The sequence below is a fragment of the Nomascus leucogenys genome, chromosome 15, assembly GCF_006542625.1.
Source record: "Nomascus leucogenys isolate Asia chromosome 15, Asia_NLE_v1, whole genome shotgun sequence".
Classification (NCBI taxonomy): Eukaryota; Metazoa; Chordata; class Mammalia; order Primates; family Hylobatidae; genus Nomascus; species Nomascus leucogenys.
In genome coordinates this window covers 48,431,190-48,448,979 of record NC_044395.1, presented here as the reverse complement: position 1 = coordinate 48,448,979, position 17,790 = coordinate 48,431,190, and the positions used below count along the sequence as shown (strand labels likewise).

General features: G+C 39.8%; 1 protein-coding gene across 1 annotated transcript in view; it reads right to left on the bottom strand.

The window, feature by feature from the left end:
- RAB38 (RAB38, member RAS oncogene family) overlaps positions 1–14,315 on the bottom strand; it is a 62,787-nt gene extending 48,472 nt beyond the window's left edge. Inside the window, exon 1 of the mRNA XM_003254519.2 lies at positions 14,061–14,315. Coding sequence (XP_003254567.1) covers positions 14,061–14,262 — 202 coding nt within the window. The 5' untranslated portion in view covers positions 14,263–14,315. The remainder of the gene's footprint in view (positions 1–14,060) is intronic.
- Positions 14,316–17,790: the final 3,475 nt, after the last annotated feature.

The following is a 17,790-nucleotide window of genomic DNA, read 5'->3' as shown; positions in this document are numbered from 1 at the left end:
CCTACATGCCCAAGAAAAATACACCTTCATTGATATATCATGTAATGTAGTACATTTTTGGTTCCAACCACTTTTTCAAACTCTTGTCACTTCCTTCAAAGTGCTCCATGGCCAAGTCCCACTGGACTACTTGTTCTTTTTAAAACGCATCCTAAATTACTTTCCAGATTCTCTTGCCTTTTTACATCTTTGTGCCCAAAGTCTGAATTCCCTCCTCATCTCTACTCCCACTCTGTTCAACAAAATCCTATCCATCCTTCAAATGTGCCCTTAAATCTCACCACATTTGTGCATACTTCCCTGTCCTGTCAGCTGGAATCACTGAATCTCTTCTTTATGAACTCACAGAATTTTAAAAATTCTACACCACTGACACTTACTATGCTGTGCATTCATGCTTGGATCTCTAACCATGGCACTGAAAATCCTGGAGAGCAGATTGACCATGTTTTGATATTGCAAAACCCGAGGCTTATTTCTCCACCTTTAGGATACAATAAGAGCTCAAGATTTTATGGTGGAAATAAATTCAAATTAAGGCTCCTTCTTCCTCTAAAATGCCTTATCGTGTATTTGTGAATTAGTGCTGCATACTGATGAACTTACTCTATACTCAACTCCAACTTCCAGTAAATAATCAATAGATGGTTATTGGAGGAGAAAATTAACATTATTGTGCATATCTGTTTTAACAAGTTTCAGCCTGGATTATTATGCTTTCATAATCATTCTCATTTTCTTAAGAAATACTACCTTGGAATCAATTTACTCTATCCAAATGATACATGTGTTGAGGTGATAGAACAATCAGTAGACCTAAGAGTGACACCAAGATGTTCTCTATATTTCTAGGGAGTAACTGTGGAAAACATAAATCTATAAAGTAAATATATAATCAACAGTAAATATGGACCTTGCACAATAATCTAGAAGAAAAAAATCAAACTATAATTGCTGCAATGGTCAAAAGGACACTGACATCATAATGGCTTATGCTGGTTTTGAAAGCTCACCGGAAACCCACATACTGAAATCAGAATCAGGCTGACGTCCTAGTGATGGTGGTTATTTCCGGTTTTTAATAAAAGCCTATTTGACAGTCTGGCGGTGGTGCAGAAACTCTTTCATCTGTTTTCATGACTTTGTCCCATCAAACCAATGACAGAAACATATAAATTAATCACCATTTTTCCAAGTCACCTAGATGTATATCCTAGAACTTACCTGGTACAATCTTCCCCAACAAAATAACAAGCCACACCATAGCCAGAACCAAATTTCTGCAGCCCCTGTGACAAGCACTGCACTCCATATAGTAAGCATTCAATATGGTCCCCATGCTGAGTGAAGGAATAATTCTTAATTCCTTACTCCTCTCCCAGTGGATACTTGCAGGCTTATTAGGTATTTAAGAGTTTTCTGTCATGTCTGGTCTGTTGCATTCATCATTTTCTTTCCACTCCCACTGAAATCACTTTAGTTAAGATTGTCTAATTTCATCTTGTCTATTCTCATTCATTCATTTAACAAAAAAAATTTAATCCCTATAATTTTCCAGAATTATAACTAGGAACATGTAACTAGAACATACAGCTGGTTACTAGTTTTGTTCTAATAACTAGAAAAAAATCCTTGCCTTCATGATGATTCCGTTCCACCCTCTGACCTCCTGTGGGATTTTTGAGGTTGCACTCTTAGATCTACAAGTTAAAGGCTAATTTTCAGACTGAGGTCAAGGTTTTGTCCCAACCTATGCCTTGCTAGGCTCTGCTAAGTTCTGCTTCTTGCTTCCACTTACTCCCATACCATGGCAAATCCACTCCCACTGAGAGGTGCCCTCTCCCTCATCCTTCACCTAACCAGATTCTACCCATTCTTTAAGGTTGTACCCAAGCTCCACCTTCTTGGAGACTTTTATGACTGCCTGGACTCACACTCATCTCCTCACTCTTCCATATTCCTACAGCACTGACTAACTGGATCACTCGCTCAATCATTTGATCAGGCCCTGCCTTGTACTGCTTTTTATGTGCTGCAAACCTGTGCAGCCTGTGTCCTCAATTATACTGTAGATTCCTTGAGTCCAGTGTAGAATTACTCAATTACTATACTCGGTGTCTCCATAACACAGGTACCCTGAGAGGCTGTTAGTTTATGCTCACAATGCACTTCCAGAATAGAATGGAACTAGTAATACAAGTACTCTTTGCATAATGAAATAACAATTAATACTTATTTCGTATTTGCAAGAGGGAACCCCAGCAGGAAAAGGTGTAGGCTGAATAAAAGAAGATCTTTGATCTAACTCATTTACTTTTATGCCTACTGAACTTGCCATTTTTAAGATCCCATCTGAAAAATATCTGTCACAATTCAGAACCACCCAAACTCTTTTAGCAATTTCCTTAGTTCCCCCATAAACAATGGTTCTCATTTTGCCCTACTGTTAGTTATCATCTCTTACAGGCAAATTTTGTCTCTATTCAACAAGAAGATAAAGCTAGATGAAGTATATTGAATTAAGTAAGCTAAAGTGAACAAGAGAATAAAATGGCATAAAAGGTAAATATTGGCTTTATTGTTGTTCTTAATTACCTTATAGAACAAAAGGTGGATGGATTATAGTGATATACTTTTGAAATACATTTTCTAAAGTATTCTCATTAAATTCTGAATGTATATTTAAATTTAAGGCAATGCATGTGATATATATGTGTGTATGTGAAAATGAGTACTAATAGAGTAGCCCAACAGATTTTTTGTCAGAATAATTTTAGACTGGAGCCCAATGCTACCAGCTTAAGCAAATAACTCATGAGGATGGAGATAAAAAGATCATCTAGCAATGCAAGGTTCAACAGTGGATAAAGGGGGAGAAGGAAGGAAACCGAGTCATGGATGAGAGGTTGGAGTGAATCAAGACAGAAGGACCAGCATCTCATATTTATAATTAAACAACCTAAAATACCTCTGAACTGTAAGCTCAAATGTATTACATAAAAAACCTATTTTTGAACTATTTGGCGTTTGAGACAATACCAGTCAGTAGCCATTCAATAAATTTTTATAAATAACCCCCAAGAGATCCTGGACTCTAAAGGTTTCACTCTTAAGGAATTTCCAGATTCCTCTAGAGTTATAACTCCCAAAATCTATGCCAAGGTGCTCTGGGGGGTGCCATGGTGAACTCACATGGGTGAAACAGGATATTTTAAATTTTCAAGGCAAATACGGTAGTACTCAAGATCCATTAGACACTCCAGGAACTACTAGCTTGAGGTAGTTCACAGTGTTAACACTATATTCCTTTTGATGTCATTATATCTGTTTGAAACTGGGGTTTGGAAGTTTCTGTGATGAAAAGCAAAAATCATGCGAAAATCAATGTGAAACAGGAAATGACGGTGGTATGGTAGTGGCATCCACTCTGGCTCAAAGGTTTGAGAGGGTGTTTCATGGCCAAAGCCATACACATGCCTATAGTAGACTGTAGTGATTAACAATGAAACAAAAATAATTTTCTTTTAATTTATATATTCTCTTTTTTTTTCTTATGGCTATTAAGTTGTTAGAACATAACACTTATTTAGTTGTTTGGTGCTATTTAATGAACAGGATTGTTAGGTAGTGTTTTTGGCCTAGAGGCACAATGAAAAAATCAACACTAAGGATTTGGATGCGGTGAACTGAGAAAGTTTGAGAACTTGTGCTGTAGCCTCTAGAGTCTAGTGTATTTTTTTTTTAATTTAAGACACACACACCACACAATACATGCATACAGATCCTTCTACCACCATAGAAATATTTTTATTCTGATACCAACAAGCACTACAGCTATTCTTAGCTTTAATTTTTAAACTAGAGACTTCTGTCCCTCAGGCACAGTGGTTTTCCTGCCTAAAAGTAGTATATGAAGATGACTGTTAAAATAAGTCAAACCAACCATATGGTGTCAGCAATGATGCATGCAAAAAATTCAACTCATTCAATAATTAGATCTATCCAAAAGTATACAGGTTAAAAATTAATAAATTACTATTTTAAACTATATAATGAGTACCTTCTAAAAGCAACGTGTAACAACCCACGAGATGTAAAAACTATTATGCTGTTTATAATGCATTAGGAAACAGTAGAATAGCATGGCTAGAAAATAGGATTTGTAGTTAGACAAATCTCAGTGCATATCCCAGCATGATCTCTTACTATTGGTAAGACTTCTGAAAAGTTTTCTGTGCTTGTTAGCTTGTTTATCTGTTTTCTGGCCTTTTATAGTTCTCTCATCTCTATAGTAGGGTTAATAACCATGTCATCAGATAAGCTCATTATGAGCTGTAAATAAAATAATGCATATGAATGCATAAAACTATGCCTGACACTTAATAATTGGTGGCTATTTATAGCATGTTATAGGGAAAACAGTCTAACCAAAAATAATTTAAATCAATAAGTTTTCATCACTCTTCTTAAAACAGCAGTTTTATGCAAGGCTGATTAATTGAAAGTTATATTTAAATAAAAGTGATAAGGAACAAAGGTTAAATAATACATCAGAATAACACAAACTACAAAAAGTAGAGACTCAGAGCAAAAAGTCATAACACATTTGAAACTATTAACTATCCTTTTCTTAAATTATCTACCTCTTGCTTCCAAAAGCCTGCCCTTGCTAGGTTCTCCTCATTCTTGGTGCTTTCTTCTTCTCTACTTCTTTGCTGACTCTATAGTAATTTCATTAAATTATGCAGCAAATAACTCATGGCAGGATTTACTAAAAATCATGAAGGAAATCTGGATAGGTAGAAAATAACTGTAACACAAAGCTTAACTAGAGAACTGCTACAAACAAGGGAAAGAAAAGTTGCATGGGACTCAAGGGAGGAAGAAGTTACTACTGACAGAGAGAACTAGGAAAGTCTCTGTGGAGGAGTTGCCTTTTCAGATAGGTCTTAGATATCAGGTAGCATTTGGATGTGCTTCCAAAGGGAAGGACACATGAACCAGCAGGGCAAGCAGGAGCAAAGGCTCAGAGGCAATAAGCATGGAAATGAGCCAGGAATGGCAAGGAGTTCAAATGGTTCAAATTTAGACCTCATCATGGAGGGCGGGAGAAAATGCTATTAGAAATGCTATTTAAAGCCAAACTGTGGATGAATTTGGGTGTACCCAGTGCTATGCCATTATCTCCTCTTCTCCACTGCATGAACTTCCACAGGGCTGGGTGCCTTCCCAATTTGATTATCATTATAACTTAATGCTGAAGACAGCACCCAAACACCTAGTGTTAAAAAATACGTTTTTAATTATTCAAGCTTCCTTGGTAATAAGCCAGGTAATCTTGTGTTCTGGTTTAATTCTACCATTAACAAGCTCTGTGGGCCTGAGAAACTAATGTCACCTCCCTTCCAGATCAAGCTTGCTCATCCATAAAATGACTGATATGGTTTTGATGAGTACTCAGGGTTTTAACTCTGTAAAATTACCTTTCACGAAGTTATTATTTTATATAATATACCCTTAAATTATAAAAAAGATATAGTTTTGCCATTTGACATCCAAATGAATGGCATTTCACTTCAAATTATGGAGACTGTTAAATGCAAAAACACAGCTTTTAAGAATGGTATTTAAGGACACTTCCCAGTTTTCATGGTTGGAAAAAAAAATAGAATGTCTCCTTAAGAAAAGTGGTTGCCATATTTCTCAATTCTAAATTATACTTTTATATATTAATGTTTATATAGTTATGAAGTTTTTCAATCATGAACAGAAGTCTATTTTTTATGGAAGAAATGTTTAGATCAATGATATATCTTAGAATTAAGGCATTGATGCAATAGTTGACTGAAAAACTTTATTGAACAACAAATACTACTTGAGTCCCTACCACATGTCCAAATACTATGTTAGGACCCAGGGATACACTTTGGAGGAAAAAAACATTCCAATGCATAGTAAACTATTTCTATCTGGAGTAATCATGGAACTTTACGGGAGCAGAGAAAGTGTTTCCCTGAGTCTCATGGTTTCAATGGACATTCTGGAGGAGGTGATATTGATAGAGTGAAAAGGACCCACAGGAGTTATCTATGTTAACAAGAAGAATGTGCTTTTTTTAGCCAGAGACAACTGTGTGAGTCACAGTATAAAGGGGAAGGTAGGTATACTGGGGCCACTGCAAGATATTTGGAATGTAAAAATCATAGATGTGAGAGATAAGACTGGAATGAATGACAAATGAGTGACAGTTATGATGGTCCTGACTGTCATGCTAAAAAGTTCAGCCGCCTTTAATTCTAAAAATGCTATGGCTCCACTGATGGGTCCCAAATGAGTATAGCAACTGGATAACAACACTATGATGAGGGGTATCACCACTGTCGATTACAAACTGATGGGCAGGGAAGCTGGAGGAGGGGATGGGCAGGAGGCAACTGCTGCAACAGTTCCGGCGAGCTGTGAAGATGCAGCTATTGAAAAGATGGATGAGATATTTATTTGATAAGGTAGAAAAGACAAAATTTAATTAGTACTCGAGAGTGGGCAATGAAAGGAAGGAGAGAACGGTAGAAGTTAAAACCTGAATTATTTTCAAAGAGCAATTTAAGATCACGTAACTTCTTAAATTCCTGAACAGCTGAAAAAATGAGTAAAACTCAATTATTAAGAACCCCAGGCTAGAGTCTCAAACTTGACCTTGCCGAGTTGAAGGACATCAGTCTAGTTCACCACCCTAGAAGACAAGGATCATCTAGGAATAAACCTGATTCCCACCCCAGGAGCAATAGGTCCACTGTATTCTTCTGGGAATATGCATCCCAGAATCTAAGAAAGTAACATAAATAAAGCTTCTCAGTGGTTTGAAAGCTTTCAAGGAATCTCCAAAGTGAATCATCAGAAGAGGGAGAGAAAGGATTCTAAGTGTAACTCAAAACATCTATTCTCAAAAATTTACCAGATGAGTGATGACTTTAGTATGAACCTCAGTGACTGCTTAACACCAAACCACTTTTACTAAGCAACAATTATGTAGCAGATGTCATGTTCTACTTATGCTTGGCCCAGCTTCCTCATCTATGAAACTGGAAGTAAGAGGACCTATTTGTTAGAATTACTGTGTTATTTAAATTGCAAATATTGCTTTGATAAATTGATAAATGTAAGGAATTTTCACTTTCACTATTCTTAACATTTAATTTGGCATATACGACCTTTCCTAATTTGTCTGCTGCATCCCTCTTAACACCTCCTTCCTCACACATTGTAATCTTCAGCTAGGTCAGATTACTGAAGCCTGCATGATGTCTTCTCATCTCCATGTTATGGCCAGGGTAAGTCCCCTGGTTGACTTTCTTTTAGCACCTGATACTTTCCCATCAGATCACTTTTCAATGACTAAATAATTATTTTGAAATAAATATCTTTATGCCACACCAGACTCTAAAAGTCTGTAAGAGCAAAGATCAACTTATTTCAATCACCCCTAAATTTCTCTGCTTATCAAGTGAATTAATAAATTTTCTCAGGCAAGATCTTATACTTCTCAAATCTTCAAGTTTTAAAACTGCATTTTATCTAAAATGCAGTAAAATAAAACAAAAAAAATTAAGTAGCACTTGAGCCCTTAATGACAGTTTCTTTGTTCCTCACAGGAAGACCACAATAGGAGAGACATCCTGGGTTTCCTTTTGACTTCACCAGGCCTCAAGGACTCCAGTCACTTCTTAAATTCAAGGACTTCACAAACCCATTCCTCAATTTCTCTATGACTTGGATCTATCTTATTTCTAATTTTCTAATTATCAGCCCCCCTAATACCTTATTCTCATCCCCTCCATTGTTCTCATCACAGCATGTGTAATCTATAGCCAATAGAAAAGAGAGATGTTCTGGGAAGATAAACTTGGCTTTGATACACCTGAGAACTGGAGGAGGCAGAGATTAGAGCTAGCTAAGAGGCTATGATCCAGAACAGGTATGTAAAAAAGTGCTGTCTCTGGTCTATGGCAGTGGGAAAAGAGAGGCATATATACTATCTGACTTGGAGACTGGTGACATATGAGGGTCAAAAGAGAAAAGATGGCAGAGGTTTCAAGTCTAAGCAACTGGGGGTAAGGTATTTTGGTTAACACAAACTAGAAAGTCCAGTGAATGTGGACAAATGTCTAGTTTAGACTTACAAATAGCATCATTTACTACTTATCATTAAGTGGGGGCAAATATGCATACATTGTTTGTATTTCTTTCTTGTTTTTCTTTTCTGTTTTCCAGCTTTGCTACACTGGGCACATATTACTTTATTAATAGAAAAAACAATCCTGTTTTCACACAAACGTTGTTATGCGCATGTTCACAGGCAGTATAGGTGAGATATTGTAGAGGAGATGTCCAGCAGGAAGATGGAATTGTAAGCCTGAGCTCATGAGTAGTTAAGGATATAGGCATAGTTTTAAAGTCATCTGCATAGAGTTAAAGCCCTGGGAATGCATGAGATCCTCAAGCAAAGGAGATCAAATTAGAGGGCCAGACGATGAAATTCTGTCTCAAGTTGTGCAGCCCTGACACACTCACAGGGAATGACTGGTACTAGGTAAGGGCACAAGAAACATCACACTAGCCCTGAGGTTTTGCCAACTTCCTCAGATTTAGTCTCAGAGAGTAGGAGGATGAGGTGTGGACAACATCTCTGCACCACCGGAGTGTTCTGAAGTTACGTCTATCAATGCTCTTTACTTATTGTTACAGTGATTTGTTTTTGTGTCATCATGCTGATGAAGCTGGGATGAAGAATTAAATCTTATTCAATTATTATCCTTCTTTGTTTTTCCCTCACCTAAGTACTTTCACATACCAGGCACTTTATATATACGTACATATATTTGCTGAATAAACCAATCACAAATAAAGAGCTACTTTTTCCAATCCCCTCCCACTCTCAAATGCCTTAGCTTTCCTTGGTCAAGCTGCTACTTGCTTTTCTATCAGAATCAGTCCTCTAAAACCCAGATGACATGACATGTCCTGCCTTGAGGCGTTTTCTCCATATATACCTCATTCCTACTTTGAAAGTTCACCATTTTTGCTCACTGTACACATTATTTACCCATAAGCACACAGCATGTTATTTTACGTGGCATTTAGAAAATCTGTAATTAGCTAGGCTAGAAACAAGGCAATACACTGCCCAGTGGAGCATGGCTCAGACTCGATATGCATTTTGGGGGGGTTTATTTGACACACTCATCGCCAAATTTAGCTCTTTCTACATTCCTAGACCTACTACTTTGACATTTAAGACCCATCTTGTACAAATGCTTGAAGAAATAGTCTTTTAGAAATTGGTACTAAAGAGACAGTTAAGTTCGAACCCTATCTTTGGTTGAATTTCACAACCTGAAAGAACTTTACAAACTCTAAAACAACATACCACTGTGACCCAAATAAGTGTCAGAGTTGCTGATGTGAAGAGTCAGTTAGCCCAAGGATTCCTGACACTGGGCCCAGGCTGCCTTCATCCTGTTACTTTGTCTATGGGACAGTTAATGTATTCTTCTGCTGTCATGTCACATGGCTTAGGTGGGGGAAGCTGGTGTAGATGTGCCTTGAGTGGAAATATTTTTCTTATAGGGTAGATCTTATTTTAAGTATTTAGAAGCATTTGTTATTTAGCAGAGCTCTGCAGTTAAACTTTCACATGGCAAAGAAACACTCGAAACACTCTCTAAATTGTCTGCCAACTTAATTTATTTTGTACTATAGCAATATAAAACTGGAGTTGGGTTTTTTGATTACCAACAGACTTGGTTGTCTTGCTCATACAAGTAAGCTGAAGCTAAACAGACCGACTGTTCCTACTCTCCTCTGCCACTTATGATCTCAGGCAACTCTCTTACCTCTCTCATTTTTTATCTTTTTAAATAAAATTGGATTTAGGATCATCTGCTTGTCTACACCCTCAGCAATGCTGGGGAGATCAAGTGGGAAAATGTATGTGAAAACAGTCTGTAATAATAACAATTATGACAACAGGAATAATAGCTAACAATCATTCAGCATTTATTATGTGCCTTTATAAAGGCATGGCTTTGCATAAATTAACTCATTTAATTCTTACAAAAATTCTGAGATGCAGGTATTGTTATTATTCCCATTTTACAGACGGAAAACCAAGGCACACAGGCTAATTTGCACAAGTCACAAAGCTAGTAAGTAAAGAAGCTGGAATAAATGACCATGTGCTACCTATACCCTGAGGACAGGGATAATATAACCTTTTGCTTACAGAGACTACAAAAGATAAAATAAGTATCACAGAAAATTAAATAATCATCATTTTATAGATGAGGCAACTGAGGTTCGGCAAGGTTTCACAGTTTGCCTAATTATATTTTCAGGGTATAATTTAGAATATATTTAAACTATGTCTGAAGTGCTCTGTTTTTAAATTAAGGACAGTAGAGCAAATCTTTTGAAAACACATTCAATGGTTAATTTTAAATTCTAGTGGCCTAACTAGCTATTATACTGGGAAATTATAGATTAAATATGCCTGGACATTCATAAGAATAAGGGCTTAAGAAATATTAGCTACTATCCTTATAAATATCCCAATGCCTGCATCAGAGTCCCAAAGCACATCAAGAGTTCTAGGCAAAATAGTATAGTACTTTTTGAAAGGGTGAATGAGCAATTATAGTCTCTGGATTTGGAGAGTAATAAAAAAGTGGAGTCTCAAGTGTGAACTTTTTGTTTTCATTTTCCCTAATTGACCTATTTTTTAAAAACTCTATAAATTCACATCCTAATCAAGATAAAATTTTCAGAAATAGATTTTAATTCATTCCTTTTCACTGAATACACAGTGGTACTTAATAATATCAAAAATCCAGTTAGAAAGGAGAAGGTAAGTTTAACCCACCTACTAATGAAACAACACATTTAAAAACGAAGAAAGCATAATCCTTGTGGGTCAGCTGTGTGCCAGGCACACACAGGCCAGCAAGTGCAAAGAGCACGGCTTGACTCTGAGTCAAACGGAACCGGGTCAAATTTGGCTCTTCCTCTACTAGCTGGGTGGCCTCAGGCAAAGTTACTTCATTTCTCTGACTCTAACAAGAGCCTCTGAACACACAGCTGACCCAGCTGACCCAGCTGACCCTCTAGCATGGAATCACTGGAATCTAGGCCAAGTGCTGTCCCCTATGAGGTTTGGTGGGATTTATCGCCTTGTTTCAAGGCCTACTTCACAATACCCCAGAGATACTTTCTGGAGTCTTTCAAGATCAGACTGGCCAATCTACATGGCTACAAGAGATACATCACGGGAATTTAGTGGATTAAAAAGGGCCCTATTTGGCATTGAACCAAATGAATATCAAGAGTCTAGCTGAGCCAAGATTCCCTTAATAACAAATGTATATGATATCCTATCAGAACAGTGCAAGTCTTCTCTATCCCATTGAACACCCACAGCCTTCTCAAAGCTAGGCCCACTAACCTCCACTACCTGTTCTCTCCAGGGACACACCAGAGCTGAACACTAAGGACGGAGAGATGCATTCTTATCTGTGGACAGACAGGCTGTGATTTGAAAGTACTATAAGGTACATCTGGCTGACTGGAGTCTGGGTGGGCAGTTGAGGCTGGATTTCATATGAACTCATAACCCACATGGCTCCCTATGCAGCTTAAACCACGAAACGTGGAGCACATGCATGTTCCAACCATTTCCCACAGTGGCCTAGCTTTCACCCAATTCACTGTGCCTGCTGCCCAATCTCTAATTCAGCTAACAGGGCCTTTGGGCTTAAGGCTGCTAAAGACGGGTTACCACTGAGCATTAGAGCTCTGGGAAAAACAAGCTCCTCTACTGAGATGTTGAACATAACACCACGGCAGTAACCGTAGAATGAACTTCCCAAGACTTCAAATTTCTTTATACAGACTTCTGTGACTATCGCCTCCACTGCAACTTCAGTCTACAAACATGGCTAACGAAGTGCTTTCGAGCTTGGGAGTCGGGAGCAAAGCTGAAAATGGTGATAACCTGGGGACAGAATATATATATAATATTGGGATCACAATTTATTAGGAATTAATAAGCACTTATATATCATATCCTTCTGGCCTAGCATTTATACAGGCTTAAAAAATGGTAGCTAGTGTGATAATAATCCTTGCAGATCTCCTAGAGAACAGGCATGATCACCTTCAGCTAGCACTGTTGGTTGCTCTCCTGTCATCTATTGGGAGAAAGCATTCTGCCTGTTTACAAGTAAGGAAACTAAAACAAGGAGGTTAGAGAACTTACCTCAGATTACCTACTACATGCAGAGTAAAGTAAGGATCCAGATGGAGGTAGTTCAACCCTGGAATTTGGGCTATTAATCACAATACCCTTCCATCTTGTCTGTTTATGTGAGGAGACTGAAATCTACAGACATAGAACTTGTCTGCTGTCATGCTGTTACCTGGATTGTACATAAAAGTCCAAATTACAGCTACAACCCCGTTTAAACAGTAAGCCATTTCTAAATCTGAATCCTGAAGACCTTCGTGCAGCCAGAAGGGTTTTCAGACATTATGACATGCAACAAGAAAGTACATAGAGAGAATTTTTTAGATGAAAAGCCCCATCCAAAAGTGGCTGATAACATTTTCTGTTCTCTGATAACTCCCTTGCTACTAGAGCAGCTGAAGATGACTCCAAATGCATGAATCTGTTCATCTGTTCACATGCTGAAAGAATAAGATCTGGCATTTCATGATTAAAGAGGCACGAAACTCCCCAGATCACAAATGCCCTTTCAAAAATTTTCCACATTTGTTCTGGCTTCAAGCCATGATAAAGAGTTTCCAATCAAATGCATCAGCTAAAATGAATCCATTTTCTGAAACAGAAGTGGCTAGTTTGGGTCCAGCATTTATAACGAAAGGTTCCTGGTGTCACAGACCATGAAATAAGACTGTTTGAAGTTGTTCCCATGGAGAATCCCAGAAGACCTTAAAACTTCTGAGCAGGAAGATCCTTGACCCTTGCCCAACTCCTTTCCACTTAACAGTGATGCAACTGAGCTGAAGAGACTTGTCCAAAGCCACTGAGCAAGTTAAGTCAGTGGCAGGGCTAAAATCTGTAATGAGGAGTTGGTCATGCCCGGGTTGCAAACAGCCTTGTCCAAGGATTCACACTTGGAGTAGATACTTTGCACCCTCACTTTTGACAAGGCCTAACTTCCGGTACAAACCTGTAGAGTCAAAATCTGATTTTAAATATTGTAAAAAGCAAAAACAAACAACCTCTCATTTTCCAGATTTCTCAATGAAAACTTTAGGGCCAAATCAAGAAATCATAAGGCTATCATAGGCCCTTACATAAAAATGGCCTTAAAATATATACACAACCTCCTTTTCATAGAAGACAGCCAGAGAGATAGAAATATAGAAAAAGAGAAAGAATACTTTGCACCTGACATATACACACAAAAGTACTTGGCTTCCTGAAAGCAAAAAGCAAAAACAAAACAAAACAAAACAAAACCCTCAAACTCCTTTAAGAGCGGAGAGAAAGGTGACAAAATTTGAAATACTGTGAGCGACTGAAGACAGGAATGGGCAAACTCCAGCCAGCCTGGAACTATCCCGGTTTCCGCTGTGAACCAGCCTAGGGGCTTCCCCTCGGTCGGCCCCTGCACGGAAGGACATGCGTGACACTGGGCTGCGTCATTGGCAGAACTGCCCGCGCCCAGAAAACGAGCTGGAGGGGAGAACAGAATGCAATTGCAGACAGTCTTCCTCTGGTTCCCTGGGGAGGCCTGCTCTGGGCAGAGAGATCCCAAGGGACTGTGCGGGAAGGAGCTAAAGCAATAGGCCAAAAGCGCCAGGGAATGCACTTTAAGTTTCAAACGTTTTTCTTTTCTTTGAAACTAAGTTTCCAGCCCACCAGGAAACACTGCCTCGCGACCTAGTGATTTTAATCTCACGCTTGGCCGCAAGCCTCTGCCTCGAGACTGGAAACTGGCCGCGAGGCGCTCTAGCCCCCGACCCCCTCCCCCGACGCTCACCTGCGATATCCCAGAGCTGCAGGCGCACCACAGTCTCCGGGTCCCAGTGGAGCACCTTCAGCGCGAAGTCCACGCCGATTGTGGCTCGGTAGTGCGAGGAGAAGTTCTGGTGCACGTAGCGCTTGATGATGCTGGTCTTCCCCACGCCCAGGTCGCCAATCACCAGCAACTTGTACAGGTGCTCCCTGTGCGGGGCCTGCATCCTGGCGGCCGGCCCGCCGTGCCGTGCCTGACCAGGGAAGCGCAGCCTGGGATCTGCGCACGAGAGAGACTTGGGGAGCGCAAGTGTAGGTGCAGAGAGAGGCGTGGGCGGCGGGGCGGGGGCTGGGGGGCGGAACTCCTCCCCTAGGGGTTAATCCTCCTTCCTACTCCGCGGTCTTGGAGAGGGGAGGAGACAGGAGCTAGTCCCGGGACTGGCAGCTGAAAGGGGTTCACGTGTGATTGCCTGTTGCAGCGCCTATTTATCCGGCGCTTTAGAGTTTCCGAAGAGCTGTTTTCGCCTGTGACCCTGGCCACAAATTTGTGAGGTGTGGATCTTATTTTCCACGTTTTGCTTGCGAAAAAACTGATTGGGAAAAAGTACTCTGCGGGAGATGGCCGGTGAAAGGCCCCGCTGAACACAGGTCTGAAGTCATAGGGCTCCGAACCACCCCACACTGTAGAGAGAAAGTACAGTATTAGGAAGCCCAAGACTGGCTGGGCTTGGTTCCTGCGTGCCCTGGTTTTTAAGTTGAGGGACCATAAGTAAGTCATCTGAGCTCCCACAGCCTGTTATTTCTCAATGAATGGCAATGCTGACCTCTCAGCAGCTTGGAGGTGTGAACACTGAGCACTTTCACGCCCATTCAACTGGTAATCAGTTAACATGGAGGACAATTGGGCCGAAAATGCCAAGGGAACTCGTGACTTTTAGCCTCTTCTCATATCCTAAAAACTCTGAGCTGCACAGAAAGACAGTTTTAACAATCGGTCAGGTTATTACAAATAATAATAATGGCAAACATTTCTTGCTATATGCCAGAGAGTTTATAAATTATGTCGTTTAATCATCCCAGCTGTCTTAATAATAGATACCAGTTTTCTTCCTATTTTACAAATGAGGAAGCTAAGGACTAGACATTTTAAGTAATGGACCCAGAGTCAAATAGTAAGGAAAAAAAAACAAATACAAACATAGGTCTTTAGGTTCCCAACTTTTTGTTGTTGTTGTTTTTGTTTGTTTTCATTCATTTGACCAATATACATTTTATTACCAATTAATATATGACAAATTGTACTTATTTTGTCTTGTCTGTCTCCACCTACAAGAAGGTAAATTTTTTTGAGGCCGGTAGGCATTGTCTGCGTTAGGATTTCTGTATCATCCTCCTAATGCAGACAATGCCTACCGGCCTCAGAAAAATTTACCTTCTTGTGGGTGGAGACAGGACAAGACAAAATAAGTACAATTTGTCATATATTAATTGGTAATAAAATAAGGCAGAAAGGGGATGTGAAGAGATTATATGGGGTTTGCCCTTTAGATAGGGTGGCCAGGGAAGGTTTCAGTAAGAAGGAGACAATTTAGTAAAGACATAAAGAAAATGAGAAATTGGGCATTCAGGGCTAGGGGGTGAGCAGTTCATACCAAAATGAGCTATTTTGTACCTGAATGTGCTGTGAAGCAGCTCTGCTCACATTCTATCATTTCATCTTCTCAATTGCTTTATGAAGTGGGTTATTTTCTTCAATTTATAAATAAGGAAACCAAGATTAACAGCAGTTTTCTCAAGGCACACATAACTAGTATGTGTTAGAAGTAGGACTTAAACACAGGCCTGTGTGAAAGGGAGAAAGGAGGTTTGGCAAGGCCATTGTCTTTCTGCCTTCCTCCTCTGGCCTGACACACCCTAAACTTTAGCCTCCACATGCCCCAAACAAGCAGAGGGATGCTGAAGATGTGTAACCAGGACAAGGAACATAACCTCTGAGCCTTGGTTTCTACATCAACAAAAGGAGAATGATAATACCTATGGCCGGGCACAGTGGCTCACGACTGTAATCCAAGCACTTTGGGAGGCCGAGGTGGGTGAATCGCTTGAGGTCAGGAGTTCAAGACCAGCCTGGCCAACATAGTGAAACCCGTCTCTACTAAAAATACAAAAATTAGCCGGGCGTGGTGGCAGGTGCTTACAATCCCAGCTACTTGAGAGGCTGAGACAGGAGAATATCTTGAACCCAGGATGCAGAGGTTGCAGTGAGCCAAGATCAAACCATTGCTCTCCAGCCTGGGTGACCTGAGCAAGACTCTATCTCAAAATAAATAAATAAATAAATAAATAAATAAATAAATAAATAAATAGAAATGAAGTTGTTGATAAAATGCTGGGTCCATAGTAAGTGGTAAATAAATGATAGCTATTAATATGAAATGAGGGATAAGCTTTAAATACTGTCCACAGGCACCATCCTGTGCAGTTTCATCTTTCCTCAGAGAGTAACTCAGAAGCTTTGCTCATAATGGACACTAAGTGACAGTGTGTAGAATTGCAGTCGTTTGTGTTTTATTGAAGTGCTTAGCTGGGTAGGCCTCATTTACTGGTTTCCACCCACGCAGGGACACACCAAGAAGATTACATCTAACAAGTGAGACAAATACTCTACCTGCTTAAAGAATTAGCCAACAATGTCACCTCATTTCCCAGGGAGGGGAATTCAGGAGCCCAAGATGCTTAAGCCATTCTAAATGCCTGCAAAATTAGGGAGGATGACAAAATGAGACCTTTGCCAGCTCTAAAATCCTGGGTCTGTAAATCTGAGAGATAGGCTTTGTCTGGCCAACAAGCTCCTGGGGTAGAAACGAGGTAGGAGTTTGAGACATCTTGTGGGCCAGCCTTCAAAATTATACCCAACCCAACGTTCTCACCAGCCCTGGACTGTTTTCCCAAGCCTAGTCCCGGCAGAGTCATCCTCACCCTTATCTGTTCTCCTCTTTTGAGCAAGAGCATATCGGAACATCAGACATTTGGATTTATGAGGTAGGACAGGCAGAGCAAAGTTCAGGATTTCTGGTCCTGAAGCTGATAAAATTGGAGGAAGTAGCTTTTTGAGCAAAAGAATGCAAAATCAAAAACATATAATTAGGTCTAGGGCCTTGGAAGGGATCCTGAAGCTTCAGTTTTATTGCCTCTCTGGGGGTAGGAGATTCCTGTCTCAGGGACAGCAGCCAACATGGTGAGCAAGCTCCTTGGCCAGGCAGGAAGTATGTGCAGTTTGTTTCCAGCCGTACTCATTTAGGTCTCATGATCATTCTTCACAGTGGGAAGAAATTACTCTCGGTTTATATTTTTAAGACTTTTAGATTAGAGTAGTTGGGTAAGCACCCCAGCCTAGCAGTTCAGTAAAATTTTTGTAAAAGGTGCCTAGGTCTCTGAACCTAAAAGTCCCCTGGGTAAAATGAGGGAGTTAGGTTGCAAGATCTCTGGAAAGTCCTTTGGACTCTAAAATATCAGAATTCTGGGTCTTTTAGACATCGTCTGGTAGGAGTGACACCCTAGCTGATTCTAGTCACCCCACAAGAGCACCACTGCCAAAGAGGTGATGTTTTCTCTCCTCTTTTAGATTTGGAAGAAAGGCCATCTCAAAGCAAACATGATGCCATAGTTCTCCTCTGGTTTCATGGTGCTATTCTTTCCTCTGCTGCTGTACATTTTCCCACAAGACAAAGGCAATCCAAGAACATTCTTTTTAG